The sequence below is a fragment of the Camarhynchus parvulus genome, chromosome 12 (genome assembly GCF_901933205.1).
Source record: "Camarhynchus parvulus chromosome 12, STF_HiC, whole genome shotgun sequence".
NCBI classification, from domain to species: Eukaryota; Metazoa; Chordata; class Aves; order Passeriformes; family Thraupidae; genus Camarhynchus; species Camarhynchus parvulus.
This window is the reverse complement of record NC_044582.1, coordinates 4,189,546-4,208,653: the sequence shown is the minus strand read 5'-3', so window position 1 is coordinate 4,208,653 and position 19,108 is coordinate 4,189,546. Positions and strand designations below refer to the sequence as shown.

The window sequence follows — 19,108 nt, the reverse complement described above, 5'->3', positions numbered from 1 at the left end:
ATCCTGGGGAACTTGCAGCTGTGTTTGCCCTTCTCAGACTCTGCCACAACATTCTTTGAGCTTTGGTAGCCTGGAAATAATTAGGGAAGCTCTGTCTGCCTTCCTGATGGCCTCCAAGGTTCAGCTACTGAAGAATTCTGAGAGCCCAGGGGAGATGCTGTACTTAATTCAAGACGTACCAGACTTCCACAGTATAGCACTTTCTCAGGCTTGGAATGTCAGACCAGAGATTCCATCCTTTCTTAGAGAGGGGTTTTCTTCCCAGGAGACTTGAAAGACTGAAGTGATTGCCTAGCATGTCAGTGTGCCTCAAAAGAAGAAACTTAAAATTAAGCTAAAAGAGAAATTTCATGAATGGAGAAACTTTGAGTCCTGTCAGCAGGAGACTCTTTCATGCAACAAACGAAGGATTAGTAAGAATTAGTAGCTAAGAAGAAAACATTTCAGGTGCAAAAACAAGACAAAAGCTTTTAATCGATAAGGATATTCAGTCCTGTGAACTACTAATGGTATGTTACCTGTCATTAGGAGTGATTAAAAACCTCCACCACAGCCACAAACCATTATTTAGTGTGCATCACAAAAATTGCTAGTTCCAAACCCAAGCTGTGCACTTGCTGCAGGAATCCATATGTTTGTTGTACAGCTGTGGTGGCACAGGAGTGCTCAGGAGGGAAAGGAACACTTCTGGCTCAGCAGAACCAGAGGGACAGAGCAGCCTGAGAGGGCCATGCAGAAGGCTTGGAGGGAAATGTTCACCAGCCAGGAAGTGCCAGGGTATGGGAGAGAACAGAAGTAATTTCTGATGTGACAGTGACCTTGCATGCAGATATTTCCTGGATAGTGGGAAGCTGTTTACAAACCCTGTGCAGAAGGTCCCAGACAAGAGGGAACTGTTGCATAAATCTATATGTTCCTTCTCTGCAGTGCAGGTGAGAAGGTAACAGTCTAGTTCAGCACGCTGCACTTGCTCAAAGCCCATTGCTTTCCCTAAGCCCATTTATCTTATGTCATTTAAATACACTGATTGGGGAAGCCTCTGTTATCAGTGCTTAAAGCAACCAGCTATGCAAACTGGCATCCTCAAGCTCTGTGGAAAATCATCAGAGGCAGAAGTGGCTGTGTCTTACAGAACAAAACCTTACCCAGTGAGTTCTGCTGGTGTCATTTGTGGACTGACAAATCTCAAAAGACAAGCAGGAGTTTTTAACATTTCAAAATGTGTCATTTTAACTTTGGTTAGTGAAGGATTCTGATGTTTCAGTTCAGAATTTAACAGCTGAAGAATTTTTGGGGTGCAAAACCAAAGCAGAAGAAAAAGAACAAGAATTTTGGTTTTAACTGTCAATAGACAAAATGTTGAGGTGGTCAAAGCAGGGAAGATCCTGAAATATAGAAAATATTCTTGATAAAAAATGATCTCCACAACTGCATAATGGACAGATTTTTTTCAGAGTGTTGGGCTGTGTCTCACAAGGCTGATATTGGGATTGTTTACTGTGGATTCTGACAAGTATTCTGGGACTTGTGAATATGTGTGGACACTGCATGCCCTGGTGTGTATTCTTGCCTATGGTTGGATGTAGGAGTTGTTGGCAAATGGATGTGCTGTCAGGGCTGCACAGTCTTGTTTAAATAATAATCCACCTACTTTGCATGTTTGCAATTTTGTCTTTCCATACCTGATTTTGCATTGGGGGGGGGTTTGTTTATTTTTTGTGTTTTTTCTTTGTAGCCTCAAGCAGTGGTCCAAGAAGGAGAGTCTCAGGAAGGAAATCCTCTGGAAAGCAGTGACTTGAATTTGAACTCAGCACCAGCCACACAAGGTTTGAAATTAGATAATCATAATTACATGAGGCTAAACAGTAGAGCCACGCTCTGGCAAACCATGCACTTACCCACAAAGCTCTGGCTCTAGTCTTCCTGGTAAATCCTATAAACAGAGGAGCATTTGGAAGGCTTCCAGGCACATTCCTTCCATCTAATTCAGTTGTGACTAATTCAGCAGAAGTGGAGGTAGAAAAAAAGGAACGGAAGAAAATTTGTCTGTCTTTCCAAGAAGTCACATATCTGAGGTTCTGATCACTGCTACAGCCACAGCTCAGCGAAATTGTCTGGCTGGTGTGTAAAAAGTGAAAATAGTCTATTGTTAATGTCTTGCTTTACTTGAGAAACTTTATGAATAGAAGATCCCTTGGTATTTGGAACATTTTAGTACTCTGGATTAACTCCAGAATGTTTCCTGTATGGTCTTCCTCTGTCCTTGCTGGCTTGTACTGTAAGGCAGAGCTCTCTGGCAGTGGCTGGCACTGGCAGAGGTGCCTCAGCAGCACAGACAATGATGGCACTGGCCAGTTTCTGTGGAAGGCTCCAGTTTATCTAAGGTTCTCTGAGATGAGATGCCAGATAACTGTTATTGCTGCTGAATGTACAGATGCACCACCCAGAGCCCCAACCTTACCTGAACCCTGCAAAAATACAAAATATGACTCTATACCACTCAGGACTGTTTCTGAGGTAGATTCCAGGAAAACTTGTGTGCATCTCTGTCCTACCTTCAGAGAGCCTTGCAGGAAGCTCTTCATGAAATGTTTTCCCTGGGGGGAGAAGGGGCCAGGAGCCCAGGGGAGGCAGATGTTGCCTGGTTTGCCATGTGGCAGCACAGCTGCTCCCTCCTGCCTTTGGTATGCAGCCCAGCCCGGGTTCTTAGAAAGTCCCTGGAAATGCCACATGATGAAATGCCAGAGGAGTTAACCTCAGTTGCTCAGTTCAGTTTCCTCTGGGGCTCCTGCTCCCGTATCGCTTCCTGCCATGGAGCTGAGCACTGACATCAGCGGAGCCGCAGGCTCGGGGGATGAGCTCACCTCCGGCCCGGCCCGGCCGCCTCCGGGACAGTGAAACATCGCCCCAAACCGCAGCCAGCGCGGGCCTTTCCTCCTCCTTTCGGTGGGAGCGGGGCCCGCGGCAGTGCCGGAGAATCCGTTTCCCTGCTGCGGCAGGGAGGCAGCGGCAGCTGGGACAGGAGCAGCGGATGCTGCGGTCGCTGGAGGGGCCGTGCAGAGATGATAGTGCAGCCCCAGCCGACAGGGGACTTCTGCTCTTGGGGAATGTCTGCACTTCTGTGAGAACAAAAACGGCCAGGAAATCACTGGGGATAAGCATGTATAGTATGAAACCAGGCAATCCTCTGGAAAAGGTCTTAAGTTGTTATTTGCTCAGGAGCTTGAGATGGAGTGGTAATCCTGGCTTAAAACTTCTGACTGGAAAGGAGAATGCTGTTCTGGCTTACTGGAAACTGTAGATCCTGGGGCTTGTGTGCAAGCACAGTGCAGCTGTAGCAGCAGCTTATGTACAGGTAGCTTCTGGATTAACCCATTCTGTGGGTCTGGATTAACCCATTCTGTGGGGTATTGTATGCCTGCAACTTTTTGTGCTACTCATGCAGGAGGCTACTGCTCTGAGACTTGTTAGTGGGAGTCTGTGATCTCATAATGATCTGCTATAGACACAGGCAGAGCTTTGGCCATTGAGGGCTTTGGTGGTTTTTTCCCCCCTTCCAGGTGAGGATTTTTGAGGTGCTGCACCAGGGAGGGGATGGGAGGGTACAAGTGCTTGCCCATCCTGCAGGTTGTACACTGCACAAAACTCCATGTGGGAAAGACATCTGCCCTGGGCTTCATGTCGGCATAATTCATCTGAATTGCTGAAATAAACACTGACTCTGTCTCTCAGTCTGTTATGGAGAAAATCAAGATATGCAGCAAGAGCTGCATTAGAAATATGCAAGATTTGCAAGCCTCCAGTGGGGCAGAGAGCTGCTTTAAAGCCAGCTGGTTTTTATTCCCATGGCCTTTTCCTGGGGATGTAGCTCTGCTTTTCCCAAGGCACTGGTTATGGGGGACTCCAGCTTATCTAAGAGCAGGCAGGAGTCTGTTCATGGATCAAGCTCAGTTGTGTTGCTACCTGTAGATACTGCCAAACCCAACTCCAGCATTAACATTTCTGTTTTTCTGGGTCAAGAAGCATTTGGGTTTTTTTCTGTGAGTACCATTACTGAAGGATTGATGAATCTCATTTCATAGGCTCCTAAGCCACAGTGGCAGGTGTGGTTTGTCTGATAACTGTTCCTGGCTAATGGACTGTAGGTGTGAGGGAGAAAGAGGTTGCTTTATGGTAGAATTTCCAGGAGCCAGTGCAAAGCTCAGAAGCTGCCTTGGGATCTTGCTCCTTTTTGTATATTTTGCTATGTCTGAGTTCCTTTTCATACAAACTTTGTCTACTTTGTTTCCTCTGCTGCCCCAGTGGTCACCTCAGCTCTCCTGAAAGCCAGGGGTGAGGCACAGATCACAGCAAGCCTGTGTAGCCAGAAACATTCCCCAATCACACTGTTTCCAGACATTGTGCACATCTACTTCCCTGGTGTTTAATACTGGGTAGAGCACTTGGGTACTTGGTGTCTCATGAGGATTCAAGGAAATACATAATTGCTGTCAGCAGAGGTGGTTGATGAGTGTTTGCAGAGCAGAAACCACACAATTTGACACAGACAGTCACTTCTGGGCCCTCAGCAGCCTCATGCTGAGCCCTGCTGGCAGGGAAGCCATTTGTGTCAGGAGCTCCATTCAGCCTGGAGCTGGTACAAGAGCAGTGAGAATGTTGTTGTGAAGACTTGGTTGTTGGGGAGTGGATCCTTGTCACCTCTCAAGGGGTGTAAGGGGTGCTGGGCAGCAGGGCTCCTGGACCCAAAGCTCTAACCCTCTGTCTCCTGTGATCTTTCCTTTAGACATCGCTGGAAAAGACGGCTCCAGGTCTGGCAAAACCACTGGTCTTAGGAGATGTCTAAGTAACATCCCTGCTGCAGCTCAGTAGTGTCCCACCTGTTTGTGTCTTGCTGAAGCCAGAGGAGTGGAAAGCAAACAGGACTTTTAATGTTGTATTTCGGATTCTTCATTTGTGATAATTTTAGCCAAGCTCTCTCCTGTTGCCTGTGGACTTGCTTACCCCAAACATCCAAACAAGGATTTAGGGGAAGAAATGGCAAATGGCCTTGTTGGAGAGATGCCTTTTAGAGTTTGTAGTATATCTTCTGTGAGTATAATAATTTCTCTTTTAAATACTTGGATAACCTGGTGCCTTGCCCTGCCACGGAGAGCAGTACTTCAACAGAAGTTGACTCAGCAATACAGATACAGGAAAGGAAATCTATTTACACAGCTAATGGCTGAGCTTGTCTGCCATATCACCTCTGGCAGACTGATGGAGCAGTGCCAGGAGTTAAGTTTTGCTGTGTTGCCCATAGGGACTGTATCTGAAAGACAACCTTTGAGTCCTTTCTTGACTATTTCAGAATGAAAAACCTTCATGGCATTTCCAGCTTGCCCTGCACTGCTGTTCCAGTGGCCATAACTTGCATATTTTAGGAGAAAGTTTGCACCCTGATGTCTTAGGGATTGATTCTGAAATTTTTATCTTAATGTGCTCAGCTCAGGGCCTTCTCCTGTAACTTCTTGTGGCCTGGTGGCTCTCCCCCCGAGTTTGATAGCAGCTCCAAGTGCACAGTGCTTACAAACTTAGTCACAGCCACTGGATTTCATCTCTTCAAAGGAGTGTCTGTAAAGAGCCAGTTAAAAAGTTGCTTCCTTGCAGAGCCTCGGGATTCAATTTAAATTAGTTTAAATTCAGTCCCTAACATGCGTGTGTGGGGTCCTCTAGTGTCACAACTATGCAAATAAAAGCTGCTGATAGTTCAGTTTTGGGAGACAGCAGTAGCCAGTTGGTTTGAGATTGTTGCTGGCTGCTCTCAGTTTCACACTGTTTGCAGATTTGTGCTTTTGGTGTCAGAGCTGTTAAATTCTGAGGAATTGAGTGTATTTCCAATATCCAGTTGGAAATAGTGAAATCCCAGTGGTATTCTCCATCTCCTGGATGTTCTGCCTGCCTATTAAAGGGACAAAGTGGGTATTTCAATTATCTCTGACAGGATGTAAAATTGGCTAGCTTTACAGTGTTAAATATTTAAACAGAACATAATTGGCTTTAAATTTATGGTGGTGCATAGCAGAAGCCCATGAAATGGCTGTATATATTGAACTCACTTATTATCTTTTCATCAGAGTTCTGTTCCTTTGGCAAGTATTTATTTAACACCAGAAAATGTATGTAGAATTAAGAAGAAGGGCTGATTGGAGAGATAACAGGGGGAAAAGTGGGTTTTTTTTTCCTTTCAGGTCATTTTGTCCAGTCCATCTAGTTTAGTACTGATGAGTCCTGATCCCAATTAATTCTGCTTAGTAGTGATGAGAGTCCTAGTCCTAATTCTGTGGGGTATCTGCTTTGCCCTAAGGGTACTCTTGTGGATGGAGCTTGGTGGTCACAGCACAAAACCACAGCACAGATAATCTTTGTGCCTCCACTACCAAATAGCAGAGAAATCAGGGACTAAATGGATTAGATCACAGGCACTGACCTAAATCCTGTGCTGTAGGACGAGCAGTGCTGCCAGCTCCTGCTGTGGGGATAACTCTGGGTGAGACATGACCCAAGTGCATCTGTACTGTTGATGGGGACATGAGAAGGTGCAGCTGGTGCTCCCCTGAATTCTCTGCTCTTCAGTGCACTCCCAAGTTCAGCTGCAGTTCATATCTGCATTTAAAGGCTACTCCAGTAGCAGACCAATGAATTTTACTAACTTCTGTGCCCGATTTTCAGTTGAATTGGCAGGTTCAGTACTCTGTTTGCAAGGCTGTACTGCCTGTTTAATTAACCCCTGCTACCTGAGAGCAGTAGCTGTTGCAGTGTGAGACTGTAACTTCAGTTTCTAAATGGATTAGGGATTACATCTAAGAGACTCAAGCTCTTCCTCTGACATCAGTCAGTCAGTCCTTTCTCAGCTGGTGGTATGGAATAGGGTTGCACACTGCCTTGGCTAGATAGTAAATCCATCTGCTTTAGGTCAGCAGTATTCCTGTGGGAAGTGCATGCAAAGTACTTCTTAAAATTAAAAAAAAATTTAAAATCTAGTCTTTGCTACCTCTTACCAGTCCACTGAAAAACCCCAGAAAAGAACTTGTTTCCATAAAAATGCAAGTGCTGGAGGAGAACAAACAGAATTCCACTCATTTAGGAGCTCTTCTGTCTGTAGTTGAAACCCCAATTCCTAACTTCAGCTTCCATGTTTACACAGAGAATTAGAATGGAAGTCAGTGCCTATGAAAGGTGGGCAGAATTCCAGACATCTGCAGGGAGCTGGGATTTCACACTGGATCACTTGGATTGTCTTTTTTGAAATTGTAAACTTTTTTATTTCCCAATTAGTTAATTACCTTTCCTGTGTAGACAAACCTACCTCTAAGCAAGTGCGTGTCAAGTGTTTTTAAGCTCAGGCAGTTTTAGTCTGACTTGGCCAAAAATAAGAGGTCATTATAGTTGGTTAACCACAGGAGGTGACTGAGGTTTGTTGTCTAGCAAAGTTTGGAAGTTTCCCATAAATGGTTTTGGTGAAGGCATAGAGAGTGTTGGCAACTTGCAAATTAGCCTTGAAGTTTTTAAAATAAAGGTCTTAAACAAATGCCCCTCAGGCTCCTGCTTTGCCTCCTCCTTGTGCAGCACCCTCAGCACACACATGGCTGGATAAGGTGAGTGTCTCTTGACCTGGACTTTTGGGGATTATAAACAAAAATTTGGTCGTTCAGGAGCAGCCCCAGATTGATGTGAAAACAAGAAATAATAAGCATGAGGAATCACACATGGAGAAAATCAGGCAGCCTCCTAAGCCCAAATGTGGGGGCCTAATTCCATCCTTTTGTGTGTCTTGGAGGCTTGATTGGAACACAAGCCAGTTCTGCTTCACATGTACACCCAGAAGTCTCCACAGTCGAGTCTGTTTCTCCCCCACATTGTTCTGTGGGCTATACAGCTATTTAGCTTTAAATACAATTAATTCTCTGCCTTTGCACTGCCTCTTGAGTTCATCTGACAGCTTTCCTAACTAGTCCCAAGTTTTGGGGCAGTGGGCCAGATGAGGACGGAGAAAATCTGAAATATATCAGCAATGTCATCATGTTGTTCCCCTCGGTGTGGGCAGAGCTGCAGGTGAGCTGATGAACCCCTGGTTTGTACAGGAACTCATCATAAGGGTATGTTGGGATTTCTTTTTGTACTCTGGATGCCCAGGACTGGCAACTGTGGAAGCTCCTGCCCTCCTGACTTCTCCAGCAAGCCTTTCTGAAGGGATCTGAGTTTCTGTGCTGTAGAACACTAAACTTTGACCCCCACAGAGCTTCCCCTTCCAAGTTTTTCACATTGAGTTCAGTTTTTGAAAGAGCAGGGGAATTCACTGCACACAAATTACCAGCAGATACTGGGGTAACACTCCAGCAGTTCCTGCGGGAAATTGCAAGTGACAGGGGAAAAAGACAATCACACTAGACTTTCATGTAAATAGTTTAATTATATTTCAATGCTTTAAAACACAGAAACACTTGAATTAAATTACATCATAATGCTTCTGCTAAATTATACATCCAAGAACTGTGAGAGGAGGTGCTATGGAACTAAAAGAATACGAGCCCAGCAATTACCCATAATATTCTTTTAGTCTTATTATCTGCACTTCTTTACTCTTAAGGGCAGTCATCACAGGACAAAGCCTACCATCACAGGGAGAGTGATTCAAGAGAATTCCTGTGTAGGTGTGTTTGTTGTTGCACTGCAGCACACAGAACTGGGAGAAGGGCACACACTGGGCTGAGGCATTGAGGAAACCGCTCAGCTCACACTTGCTTTTTGTTGAGTTTAAAATAACCATAGAAATTCCAATCCTAAGAGTTCTGGGGAAAATGCTGCAATTTAAGACAGCTGGACACCCCTACTGCCACGTGCATCCCTGTGCTGCTGCAGAACCTGGAAGGGGGACAGGCAGGAAGGGAGAAATCAGCTGTGACTGCTCTCAGTGAGCACTTGCAGGAGCTGGCAAGTGTGTGTCTGTGTTGGGAGGTATTTGTCTCTCAGCTGATGGCTGGGAATAGCCACAGACAGACTCCAAATGCTAAGGACCTAATCTGCATTACACTGAGTGTTTGTACCCATGCACCTTCCTTCCAGCAGCATCCCCGGGGGCAAACAGCAGCAGCCTGGGAGTGCCTCCTGCCACTCTCCTGGCAATGAGGACTGGGCTGTTTTTCACACCCCAACCCCTAAAATACCCCCAGAAATCCCTAGTTCTAAAAAGACAGCTGGATACTGAGAAACTAAAGCAATTTAGCCCTGCAAAGCTGCCCTGAGGGAAGCTGGAAGAGGGAAGGCTGGTAAGGAGCTGTGCCCTGCAGGGGTCAGGGGCACAGGCCCAGGAAAGAGTCTGCATTTAATGAGTATGGGAAAAACAATCACACAGGGGAAGAACAAAAACTAACTGGCAGGTCCAAACTTGCAACAAAGCACATGGTACCTAAACTGCCACTCTGAAATAACTCCTTGCATAAAGCTTTAGATCTGCATTCAAATTTTGGCTTGCCCTGATTCCCCTTTAACTGGTGCTGCGGATGGAATAAAATCTGATTGACAATGCCTGTAACCACACAAAGATCAGGAGGTGATCAGGGCACAGCTGGGCACTGATGCTGCTCCCTGGCTGCTCTGCTGCTCTGCAGCACTTGGGGCCAGTGCCCACCAAAAGCTTTCAGCCAACAGACCCCCACACTGCTCTGCCACATGCCAAGGTGGCCAGAGACCCCTTGGCACTCTCTTCCTCCTGCAGCCCTGAAGGATGCACAAGGCAGAGAGATGCTTCAGGGCTACAGGGAAACCCCTGGCTTACCTGTCTAGTCCCACCTACCTGTTCCTAGCAGGTAACTCGAGCAGAGGCTAAGGCAAAGCTCTGTGTTCCCTTCAGCAGGAAGAAGAGAAGGCTCTGAGTGCAGGTCCTGGCAGGTAAGGAAGTACAAACCAGCTGTTAGTCATCTCTGGGGGCAAACACTGGACTGTTGTTGAGCCAATACATGTTTTTCCTTTTTTAAAAGAAAGTATTTCAAAGCTTAATGTTTTTTCCTGGATAACGCTCTGCACTGTAGAAACTTCCCTGAGCCAAAGCAGGAAGGGATAAATGGTATTGGAGCCCTAATTCTGCTCAACTCCTCTTTGTGGCCCAAGCACTCTTATTCCTAGCTCAGCAGTAGGGCTCACAACACATAGCCAGACAGTGATAGTCCCTGGCTCTAGCTGTGGGAAATCCTCTCTGTCTATACAGTAGCTCTAATTTGGGATATTCAGCCACTTCCTCAGGTTAAGATGCTATCAGCCAGATCTTCACTGTTTCACTTTTTCAAGCCAGTGAATTCCCCATGCTACAACACCACTGTGGTGCACGTTTACCAGCAGCCACAAGCCTGAGAGGGGATAATCCCCTGGTTGTGTTCTCCTTGCTGTGCCCCAGGTCACCCCTCAGCTGGGGCAGGCAGCTCTCCTGGCTCAAAGAGGCTTTGCCACCAGTCCCCAGGACTGGCCTGAGCTGTGGTCACTGCACAGAGAGGCTCATCCAGTACTTTCCCTGGGGCCTGGGCACACAAAGCCAGTGGAGAAGTTCTCTGAGATGTGCCCCTCTCTCTTTCCCTGACCCAGAGAGCAGTGCTTTGACAGGTTAATCTACTCAAAGCAGGCACTCTTCCTAAGCTCAAAGCTTGGTAGGTGGTGTCAGGCAGTGCCAGCCCAGAAACTGGAGCTCAGGAGCTTTTAATGGTAACACACACACACCAGAAAATCACCATGCCCTCACAAAGGGTTTATTTCCCAGAGTGGTGGCACTTCCTGTGCCCATGTGTAACACAAACCAACAGGTGACCAGCTGGGCTCAGTGGATCAGCCATGCTTGAGGGAAGTCACTGCTTTGTCGGTTTCATCCTCCCCGTTCTCAGCAGGATCCCGGGGCAGGGCGGGGCCCGGTCATGCATTGATGGCGTTGGCCACGTCGGTGAACACCAGGCGGCTGGGTCTCTGCAGGGCTCCCTGGCTCGGCAGCAGCACCTGCAGGGGAGCAGGAGAGCTCAGAGCCAGCACGGCTGCCTGGGCTCAGGGCTGCACCGCGGAACGGCGTTCACCCCTCCCAGGGGCGGCTGCCTGGCTAACAAGGGGTTAACAAGGCTGTGACAGGAAAATACAAGAGCCTGGAGAGTTAGCACATCCATGCCAGTTTAAAATCCCCACATCATTGGATTACTGGCTGTCACTATTTATATATCCAAGGCAGCATGAAATGGCTTGAGATATCAAGAAGGCCTGGAAATGTGCCTTTGCCTGAACTTGAGCTGTTGTTTTAGACTCTCCCTCTCTTTTTACATTGAATCTTGAAACTCTTGTACTTCCCAAGCATTAGCAAGAGGGCCCTGAGGTATCCTGCTGGCCAGTCTGTCCCTGGAGAGGATGATTCTGGTTTTACTGGGCTGAGGTTAACTCTGGCCTTACCATTTCTCCCCTTTACTACCTCCAGGTAAGCCCCCTATGTGAATTAATAGAGGGATCTGATGTTGTTCTAGTATGTGCTACTCAGAGAACAAGATCCTTTGCTTTTATACACCACACTTCCTGCTTTTCAAACTAGTGTATTTCATATGTTGGTTTATCTTTCATCTTCCAACACATCTCCTTTGAACTCTTTAGCAGGTTGAGAACGCCTCAAGGTAAGTATTTTATGATTACAGTTGTATTTATTATTTCCTCTTTCTTTTTCTGCCCACACCAAGCTTGCTACAGATTTTTTGAAGGTATAAAGTGTGTGGAAACTGAGAACTATTTCGGAGAACTCCTGCTCCTGGACAGGAAAAGCAGGGGATTTCATGGGCAACACAGAGCAGCTGGAAAGGAATGCATGAAAGGAAAGGTATGTCTGCTCCAAGGACAGACAGGCTGTGTCACTGGGTAAGGGACACCTGTTCCAACCATCCCTGCTGGATCTTTTTAAAAGGCTTTTTGTGTCGTAGCGGTGACAAAAGGAACAGAGCACACTGTGAAGCTGGACCCAAACAGTGGTGAGACGCCCTTCTTTGCAATTTCTCCTACCTCTTGTTACAGTGGGCAGGAGAGAGCCTCCTGTCAACACTGCCTACCTCCTCAGTCTAAGCACTCCAAAACACTCAAGTCCCTGCCTCCAGGGCTGGCAGAGATGGGGAAGTCCTCCTGAGGTCTAATGTGGCTTCCCTACCCTGCAGCCCTACAAAATCTCCCTGGCCCTGTTGGAAAGCAGTGCAGGGAGCAATGCTGCAGTGAGCCTGGGGCTGTGTGATGCCTGGGGTGGTTGCTGCCTACCTTGCTGTGTGATGCCTGGGAAGATGCTGCATCTCGCCCGTGTTCCAGCAGCTCCTGCTCCAGCTCATCCTGTTCCTCGGTGGGATCGAAGTTGTACATGGGCATGAGCTGGTGCCGCAGCTTCTCCAACCTGCCCCAGGGAGGGAAAGGCTTGGTGAGAAGGACAGCTCAGGCTGCTTCCCCACCCCTCTGCTGAGGCTTCCTGCAGCCTGCTTCTCCTGCTGCACAGGGATTCTGCTCCTGTGGCTCTTGCTGGATGAGGCTAAGAACCTATTACACACAGCTGGCAGGAGTGCAAGACACCCAGAGTGCAGTTACAGGAATTAATTGCCATCACTAATCTATGTTGGCAGGCATTTACACACAGAGGAATCAGGATTTAAGTTCTTGCAGACCTTAAAAGATTAGGCTTTATGCGGAGGGACAAAAGAAACAGCGGAACATACTGGCTTGGCATGTTGTGACTTCTCCCCCTGTCTCTCTGCCCACACCAGCCCATCCTGCCATGTCACAGCCTGCCAGCAGCACTTCACTTCAAGCTCCAGTGGCCCGACAGTACTTTAACTCTGGGGCTGAAGTACATAAAATTAAACAGAAAATAATAAACAATAAATAGAAAAGAGGAAAGAGATTCTCACAGGGAGCTGATGCCTGTGGACATTGTTCCTACTCTTGTATCATTGCTCCAAGAGACAGAGCTATGAATTATTACTCCAAGGGTCTCCTCAGAGCTGGATGATGGATGGGGTGGCTCCTGGGAGAACACTGAGGTCTGCCTTTGGCTATAGCTGAGTTTTGAAGTAGAAGGAAACACATGAGCAGTTACTGGCAGTGTCACCACAAGTATCTATTTTGGCAAGTGTTAGGATGACACATTCTTCCCCTGCTTCTCTAAGGGCTTACCAGCACAACCATTAACTCCAGCAGTGCTACTTTCACAGGCCAAGCACTGCTCCTGCAGCAGCATCCAGACCTGGGCTTTGGGGCTGGGCTAGGAAATTTTACAGTGGGCAACAGCACTTTCTGGAATTCTGTGCATGGCCAGATCTGCCCCAAGGAGTGAGGGAGGGAGCAGGTACCACAGCTTATGGATCTTCAGCAGAGTCCCTGCTGTGAGACGGAAGAACCAAGATGTGATTCTCCCTGTGTGCTGCTCTCCTCTCTATTTTCAGCCAGGAGCTTAGCAAAGAAATTAAGACATTAACTCCTGGGCTGAAGCTGCATCTCTGCACTGTGCTGCTGCCAGCTGCTGTCACTGCCTGGGCTGCTAGAAAACACAGGTATCTGGGAGTGGCTGAAACCTGAGATCTATACCTGTCATGATGGAGTTCTCAGCTCCTTTATACACCCATAACCCTCTCCTCTGTTTTGATGCATCTCATAGGTGAAGTGTGATGAGTTTGTAGGATCCCTGACCTCCTCCTGCTCGGCCTTATTCTCCTTCCAAAGCTGTGGAGGAGTCTTTGACACTCTGGTGTCAGAGGGATGCCCAGTCCCAGGAGTGCAGTGTGCCAGCCTCAGTCCCACAGTGTTCTCCCACAGCCATCACTTGCACTCTCCCCATCTCCTCCTGAGCTCACTCTGCATTTTGAAGCACTGAGTTCTCTTCAGCCAATAACAGATCTTACTTACCTCTTCCTCTTCCTGATATACAGAACCTGAAGGAGAAAAAGAAGGATCATTACAGCAGTCCCAGTAGGATGGGGAATAGCTGAGAAGAGGAATTTTGAGCACGCAGGAAAGAGGTAGAGAAGGTTGGTGTCACTGTGCACCAAAGTGGGGGAAGGCAGAAGTGACAATGAAAATGACATTTCATATGCATCACTGTGAGCCTGGCAGCACATCATGTCTGACACTAAGTGCTCAGTGGCCTGTTATTAGGTGTGTTAGTAGGAGTAGGAGTATTAGGTGTATTACCAGGTGTAGCTCAGCACATTTCTGTGGCTGCAGGACATATATGGCAATTTAAGAGTGGATGAAAAAGCTTCCCTTTGTGATTCTCATGTGCAGATTTCCTACAGCACAGAAGTGCTGCTACCCCCTCCCCAGTAGAAAGGGAAGAAGCAAAGAGGGAGGTCATGCTCAGGGACTTGCCTCTGTCAGCCTGTGCAGGGAAGAAAAGGAGGCTTTGGGCCTCCACAGCCTTGTTCTGAGAACTACGGACGCTGGATGCTGCTCTTGGGACCTTTTGACTGTTTCCAGGTTTTCTTAGGGGCTTTTGGAAAAATTCCTCCTGGGGCCTGCAATGAAATTTTGCAGTAGGCTCCTCTGATGGCTGTATTAGTGAAGCCCTTCCTTGCACAAGGAATGGGAGCTTGCTGCTACCTTCTGTTCTCTGTTGGCAGGGAAATGATCTGGTTACATAAAAGGAGAGCTGCAGCCCTTGTACTGCCTTTGCTGGGCCCAGAACTGGGGTACCTGAAAGCTTCTGCCCACAGCATTAATGGCAAGGTTAGTGACACACCAAGGACTGATACTCAGCATGCAGAACCTTGGAAATGCAGTCCAGGGTGAGTCTTGCTAAGATGGATTCAGGCCACTTTAATTCAAAAATATTTACCCCGTGTCCACAGAGGGGACTTACATGGTTTCAACAGTCTGCTTGAAAAGTTAATATGGATAAACTTTCTTGTGGGGCCCAAGAGAAGGTTTAAATCAATGCAGCTGGTCCAGGTAACAAGTCAGAACAGAATCTGCTTTTTTCCCTTTTAAATTAACTTCCTATTGCTATTAAAAACAAATACTGATACTACATATGGCTGCTCCTAGGCCTGCTGAGCATCCCATTTGGATCAGACCTCAGGGAGACTGCAGAAATACTGGAGCACTTGATAAAGGCCTTAAAAAAGAAAGAAATCTCAGGAACTATCAGTTCCCAGCAGTTCTGGGTGAAACTTTAATAGAATGCAAATAAATTATTCAGTGTAAATCAGCCCTAGAACCTCTAGCCACCCTCCACCCTCAAGAGACAGGAATGTTTAGCTGGTTCTCTTACCATTGCTACAGCCAAGCCAATCACAGTAATGATTCCAAAGGAAAGCAGCATGGTGCTCATGCCAGGTCCAGTGCTGGCCATGTCTGGGATTTTGGTGCTGTTGAAACTGGTAGTCTCAGGGCTTATGGTGGCTGTTTGTGGTACAGTCACATCCAGAGCTGTCCCTGGCTCTGGCTTGGCCGTGCTGGGGGTGCTGTGATGCAGGTCATGCACAGAGGGTGAGCTGTAACTCATCCTGCCAGCTCTTGGTAGCTCCTGTTACCGAGCTGTTGTCCTCTCCCATCAGCTACAGGAGTGCAGAGCTGCCCTTCCAATCGAGGGCCCCACGTGAGACCTCTCCTGCAGCATCACCACTGATGGGTTTTCCTCAGGGTACGAACCACACTGGACTTGGCCTAGGACAGAATGAGAACAAATGAGCAGTGCAGAGCTCTTGGAGACAGGCACAACCTTTCCCACAGTTCCCCAGTTCACCAGCACAGTTTTTGAATGCCTGCTCAAAATAAGAAAAATGTTTTTTAAGCTTACTGAGAGCCTCCAAAGTCATGCCTGATTCACTTGGAGGTGGTGATAACTCTCCCATCTCTGCCTCCTTGCAGTCACCTGGAGATCTGTGTGGGACAACCTCAGAACCCTTGTCTCTGGTGTGCCCCAGGCTGAACCAGGTGTTCTCTATCTGCCCCATGATAGAGCATTTCCTGCTTGCCTCTTTCTTTTAATTTTTGAAAAGTTGTACTGATCCCCTTATCAGTGGGAACATACCCAATGAAATGACAGTCAGCTATGAGGCATCCATATATCTCAGGATGCTTTTTATTGAATCCAAAGTAGGAGTTCCCTGTTGTGGTGAATCCCTGCACTATCCATTGTCCCACTGCTGCTCATCCCAGTGCTCTGGAAAGGGTGGGTTGCATCAGTCCTCCATCTAAAGACACCAAGCATTTCTCAATCCCTCATGAAAGCACCCACTCAAGCTTAGTCATGCACTGGCAATTATCAATATTAATTTTAAAATTAGTCCAATTTTGGATTGGAGTTGTGAAATTTGATAGATCTGCTCATGCTGAGAACATGAAAGGCTTTGCTTCGTACTTCTATTGTGCAAATGATCAAGAGTTGCAAAACACCATGGAATGAGCCTATGGGAAGTATTTGCACACTTTGTTTATAAAAACCCTGTATGTAACTTTAGATCATCAGTTGCTTCCCTGAAAATGCAGCTACCTCTGGAGCTGAGCTGACCTGAGAACTTCTGTAGCAGTTCTCTGGTAATTCCCCTGCAATTTAGCAGACATTACATCTCTGGGCTGGAATGCAGCTGGGACAGAGGGGTTAGTGAGCTCTGAATAGAAAAAGATGGGCCTGCGAAGAGAAATGAGCCATTGTTCTGCCCCACTCTGTTCCATTCCAGGCAAGGTTACTGTGCAGTTCCCATACTGTGGTGCCTTACTGCTGTCCACAGCTGCAGGAAGCAGCATGATTGACATCTGCCACTGACAGCTGGAGCAGGAAACCACCCCAGGCAAGCAGCACCAGCTTGTGCTGTGCTCAGTCAGCAGCTGGAGCAGTCACCTCCACTTGTCCTGCAGCTCCCTGAGCGGGTAAATGCTTTGCCACTCATGCGGGGTCTGTCTCAGTCCCCTGGAAACAACTTTGTGAAGCACAGGGGAATTCTGAAGTGCCTGGGAGACACTGTCAACTCCCTGAAATTTCCAGAGAAATGTGAATAACAGTTCTGGTCTGGTCCCTCCTAACATTGTGCTGTGTCACGAGTCATTGCAGCTGAAGGGGATTGTGCCCTTCACTGACCATCAAGCCCTGCACTCTGCTTAAACCATGGGGCACCTGGACTTCTTCAGCCATTCCTGAGCCCAGCACAGCTCAGGTGCAGTGCACACTTGGGCACAAAGATGGCAAATTTGAAATCAGTGTCACAACAACAGCAGCAGCAGCAGTGACAGCCCAGCAGGGAAAGAGAAGGAATTATTGAGCAGATTGAGCAGCTGCTCAGGCAGAATCCATCAATTTGTGCTATTCAGGGAAACTTTCCATAATGATAATACCTACTTTTAAAAAAGCCACTACCAAGGAAATAAAGAGTGGAAAAAAGAGCCTAAGTGAAAGGAGTGAAGCAGGCCCAAGGGCTTTGCAGAGTATGGCTCTAGATCTTGAACAGCTTCTAAATTTTGGAAACAAAATGGGTTAGGCCTTCAGCTGAATGTGGTGGCAGTTCTGAAAAACTAAAAAAGGCTGGGTTGAAATAAGCCAGCTGAAACTCTGGTCAAGGGAGAATGGGGACTCTCTTGGCATCCTGCTCATGCTGAAGGATTCCCGTGCCCACAGACCTAGCTCTAAAAGCAGTCCTGTGTCAAAGGTTTCTGACCTGGCTTACCCAACCACTCCCAGGTTCATATAGGGCTGTTTCTGCTCCCCAGCTCCTCCTGGTCCAGGCTGCAGACAGACAGACAGGGAGGCTGAGTGCAAGGATGGCCCAGGGCCCACAGCTTACACAGCAGAGCTGGGGGAATCATCTTTCCCCACCACTTTCCTTTCCCAGTTGTCATCCTGGTGCTGGAAGTTTGATCTGCAGGCTGGGCACACTCCAAGCCTCTGATGGCAGCTGTAGGGCCAGGGATAGCTACTACCTAGCACTGGCAGGTTCCAGCACAGTCCATGCACAAATAGAACAGAAGAGGAACCAGATCCTCAGCTGCTGCCAGCTGGCATTGTTCCACTGCCTGCACCAAGAGAGCTCCTCACACAGCCAGGAGTGCTCTGTGCTGGGCTCTGCTGGGTCTGCACATAAGAACATGTTTGTTTCTCTCCCAAGCCAGCATTTCCAAACTGATCTCTGATAGGTGCTGCTCATTTCTGAGATGCAGAAAATTGTTCTGGGCCCCACCTTGCACCTTTTCTGAAGTATTGGTTGTAATCTCTGTGCTGCTGTTCCATTCTGGGTGTGACAGAAATAGAGTTTTGTGTCACAGGGATGAAGATGGGGCAGAGGGTCTCTGGATGAAGAATAATAACAAGTACAGTTTCTTCATTACTTCACCAAGATGAAGTATCTGTAGTAACTCAGTAATGCAAGCGGCACTGTGTTGCTGCTGGCAACGGGACGTGGCTTCCCAGCGGGTGAACTTTTGCCTTCCCCCACCTCTTCTCCAGAGCTGACCAGGCTCCAGGGCAGCGGGGAAGCCCCGACCGTGTGCGCCCACTGCCCCAGAGCTCCCTGGCTGTCACCCTCCCGCTGTCCGAGAAGGGCACGGTCCCGTCCTATCCTGGCCCAGGCGCGGGGACCGTCCCCAGCAATGTCACCGCTCCTGTGACCCCGCTCTGACACACTCCGGAATAGCAGCGACCGCCCTGGCCCCGTGCACTGCACCGCCGCCCGCACTCCATCCCTGCGGGAAGTCCCTCCTTCCCCATCCCGAGAAGTTTCCCGGCGGATAACGGGTTATAGGGCCCTTCCCGCTGCCCAGGCGGCGCGCGCTCAGCCGCGGGCTCACAGCCGCCTCCCCGCTCCGCCGGGCCCGCCCGGGCCACGGCCGGGGCCGGACCCCGAGAGGCCGCGGCAGCCCCGCAGTGCCCGCGGGGAGGGACGGGACGGCGCAGCCGGACACCCCGCAGCGCGGCCCGGCCCGGCCCGGCCCACCCTGCCCCTCCCTGGAAGCGCCCCCGCGCCGGGGGCGGCCGGGCCGGCACTTACTGCGCGCTGCCGCCGAGGCGTCCGGTCCCCCGGGGCGCGGGCGGAGCGGCCGCCGGGGGCCGCGCCCGGGGCCGCGGGGGCCGGGCCGGGCCGCGCCGCTCGGCTCCGCG

General features: G+C 48.6%; 1 protein-coding gene across 2 annotated transcripts; it reads right to left on the bottom strand.

Annotated features, from left to right (window-relative positions):
* Positions 1-8,429: 8,429 nt before the first annotated feature.
* On the bottom strand, positions 8,430-19,060 carry C12H3orf18 (chromosome 12 C3orf18 homolog). Of its 2 annotated transcripts, XR_004061112.1 has the most exons (6): positions 18,999-19,060; positions 15,290-15,684; positions 13,927-13,952; positions 12,295-12,424; positions 10,824-11,016; positions 8,430-9,920 (listed from the first exon to the last, which is right to left on the bottom strand). XR_004061112.1 is itself a non-coding variant. In XM_030957064.1 (5 exons), the coding sequence occupies exons 2-5, from the start codon at positions 15,521-15,523 to the stop codon at positions 10,936-10,938; spliced, it is 471 nt and encodes a 156-aa protein (XP_030812924.1). In that variant the 5' UTR covers positions 15,524-15,684; positions 18,999-19,060; the 3' UTR covers positions 8,430-10,935. The 2 variants fall into 2 exon arrangements, 1 of the variants encoding a protein (XP_030812924.1); XM_030957064.1 differs by having other exon boundaries at positions 8,430-11,016.
* Positions 19,061-19,108: the final 48 nt, after the last annotated feature.

Excerpts from the sequence above, each read along its gene's own strand:
- C12H3orf18 (XM_030957064.1), bottom strand. The coding sequence starts at position 15,523 with ATGAGTTACAGCTCACCCTCTGTGCATGACCTGCATCACAGCACCCCC. Across the intron at positions 13,953-15,289 it reads TTGGCTTGGCTGTAGCAATG|GTTCTGTATATCAGGAAGAG; the intron begins GTAAGAGAACCA and ends TTTCTCCTTCAG. Across the intron at positions 11,017-12,294 it reads CCCAGGCATCACACAGCAAG|GTGCTGCTGCCGAGCCAGGG; the intron begins GTAGGCAGCAAC and ends GCTCCCCTGCAG.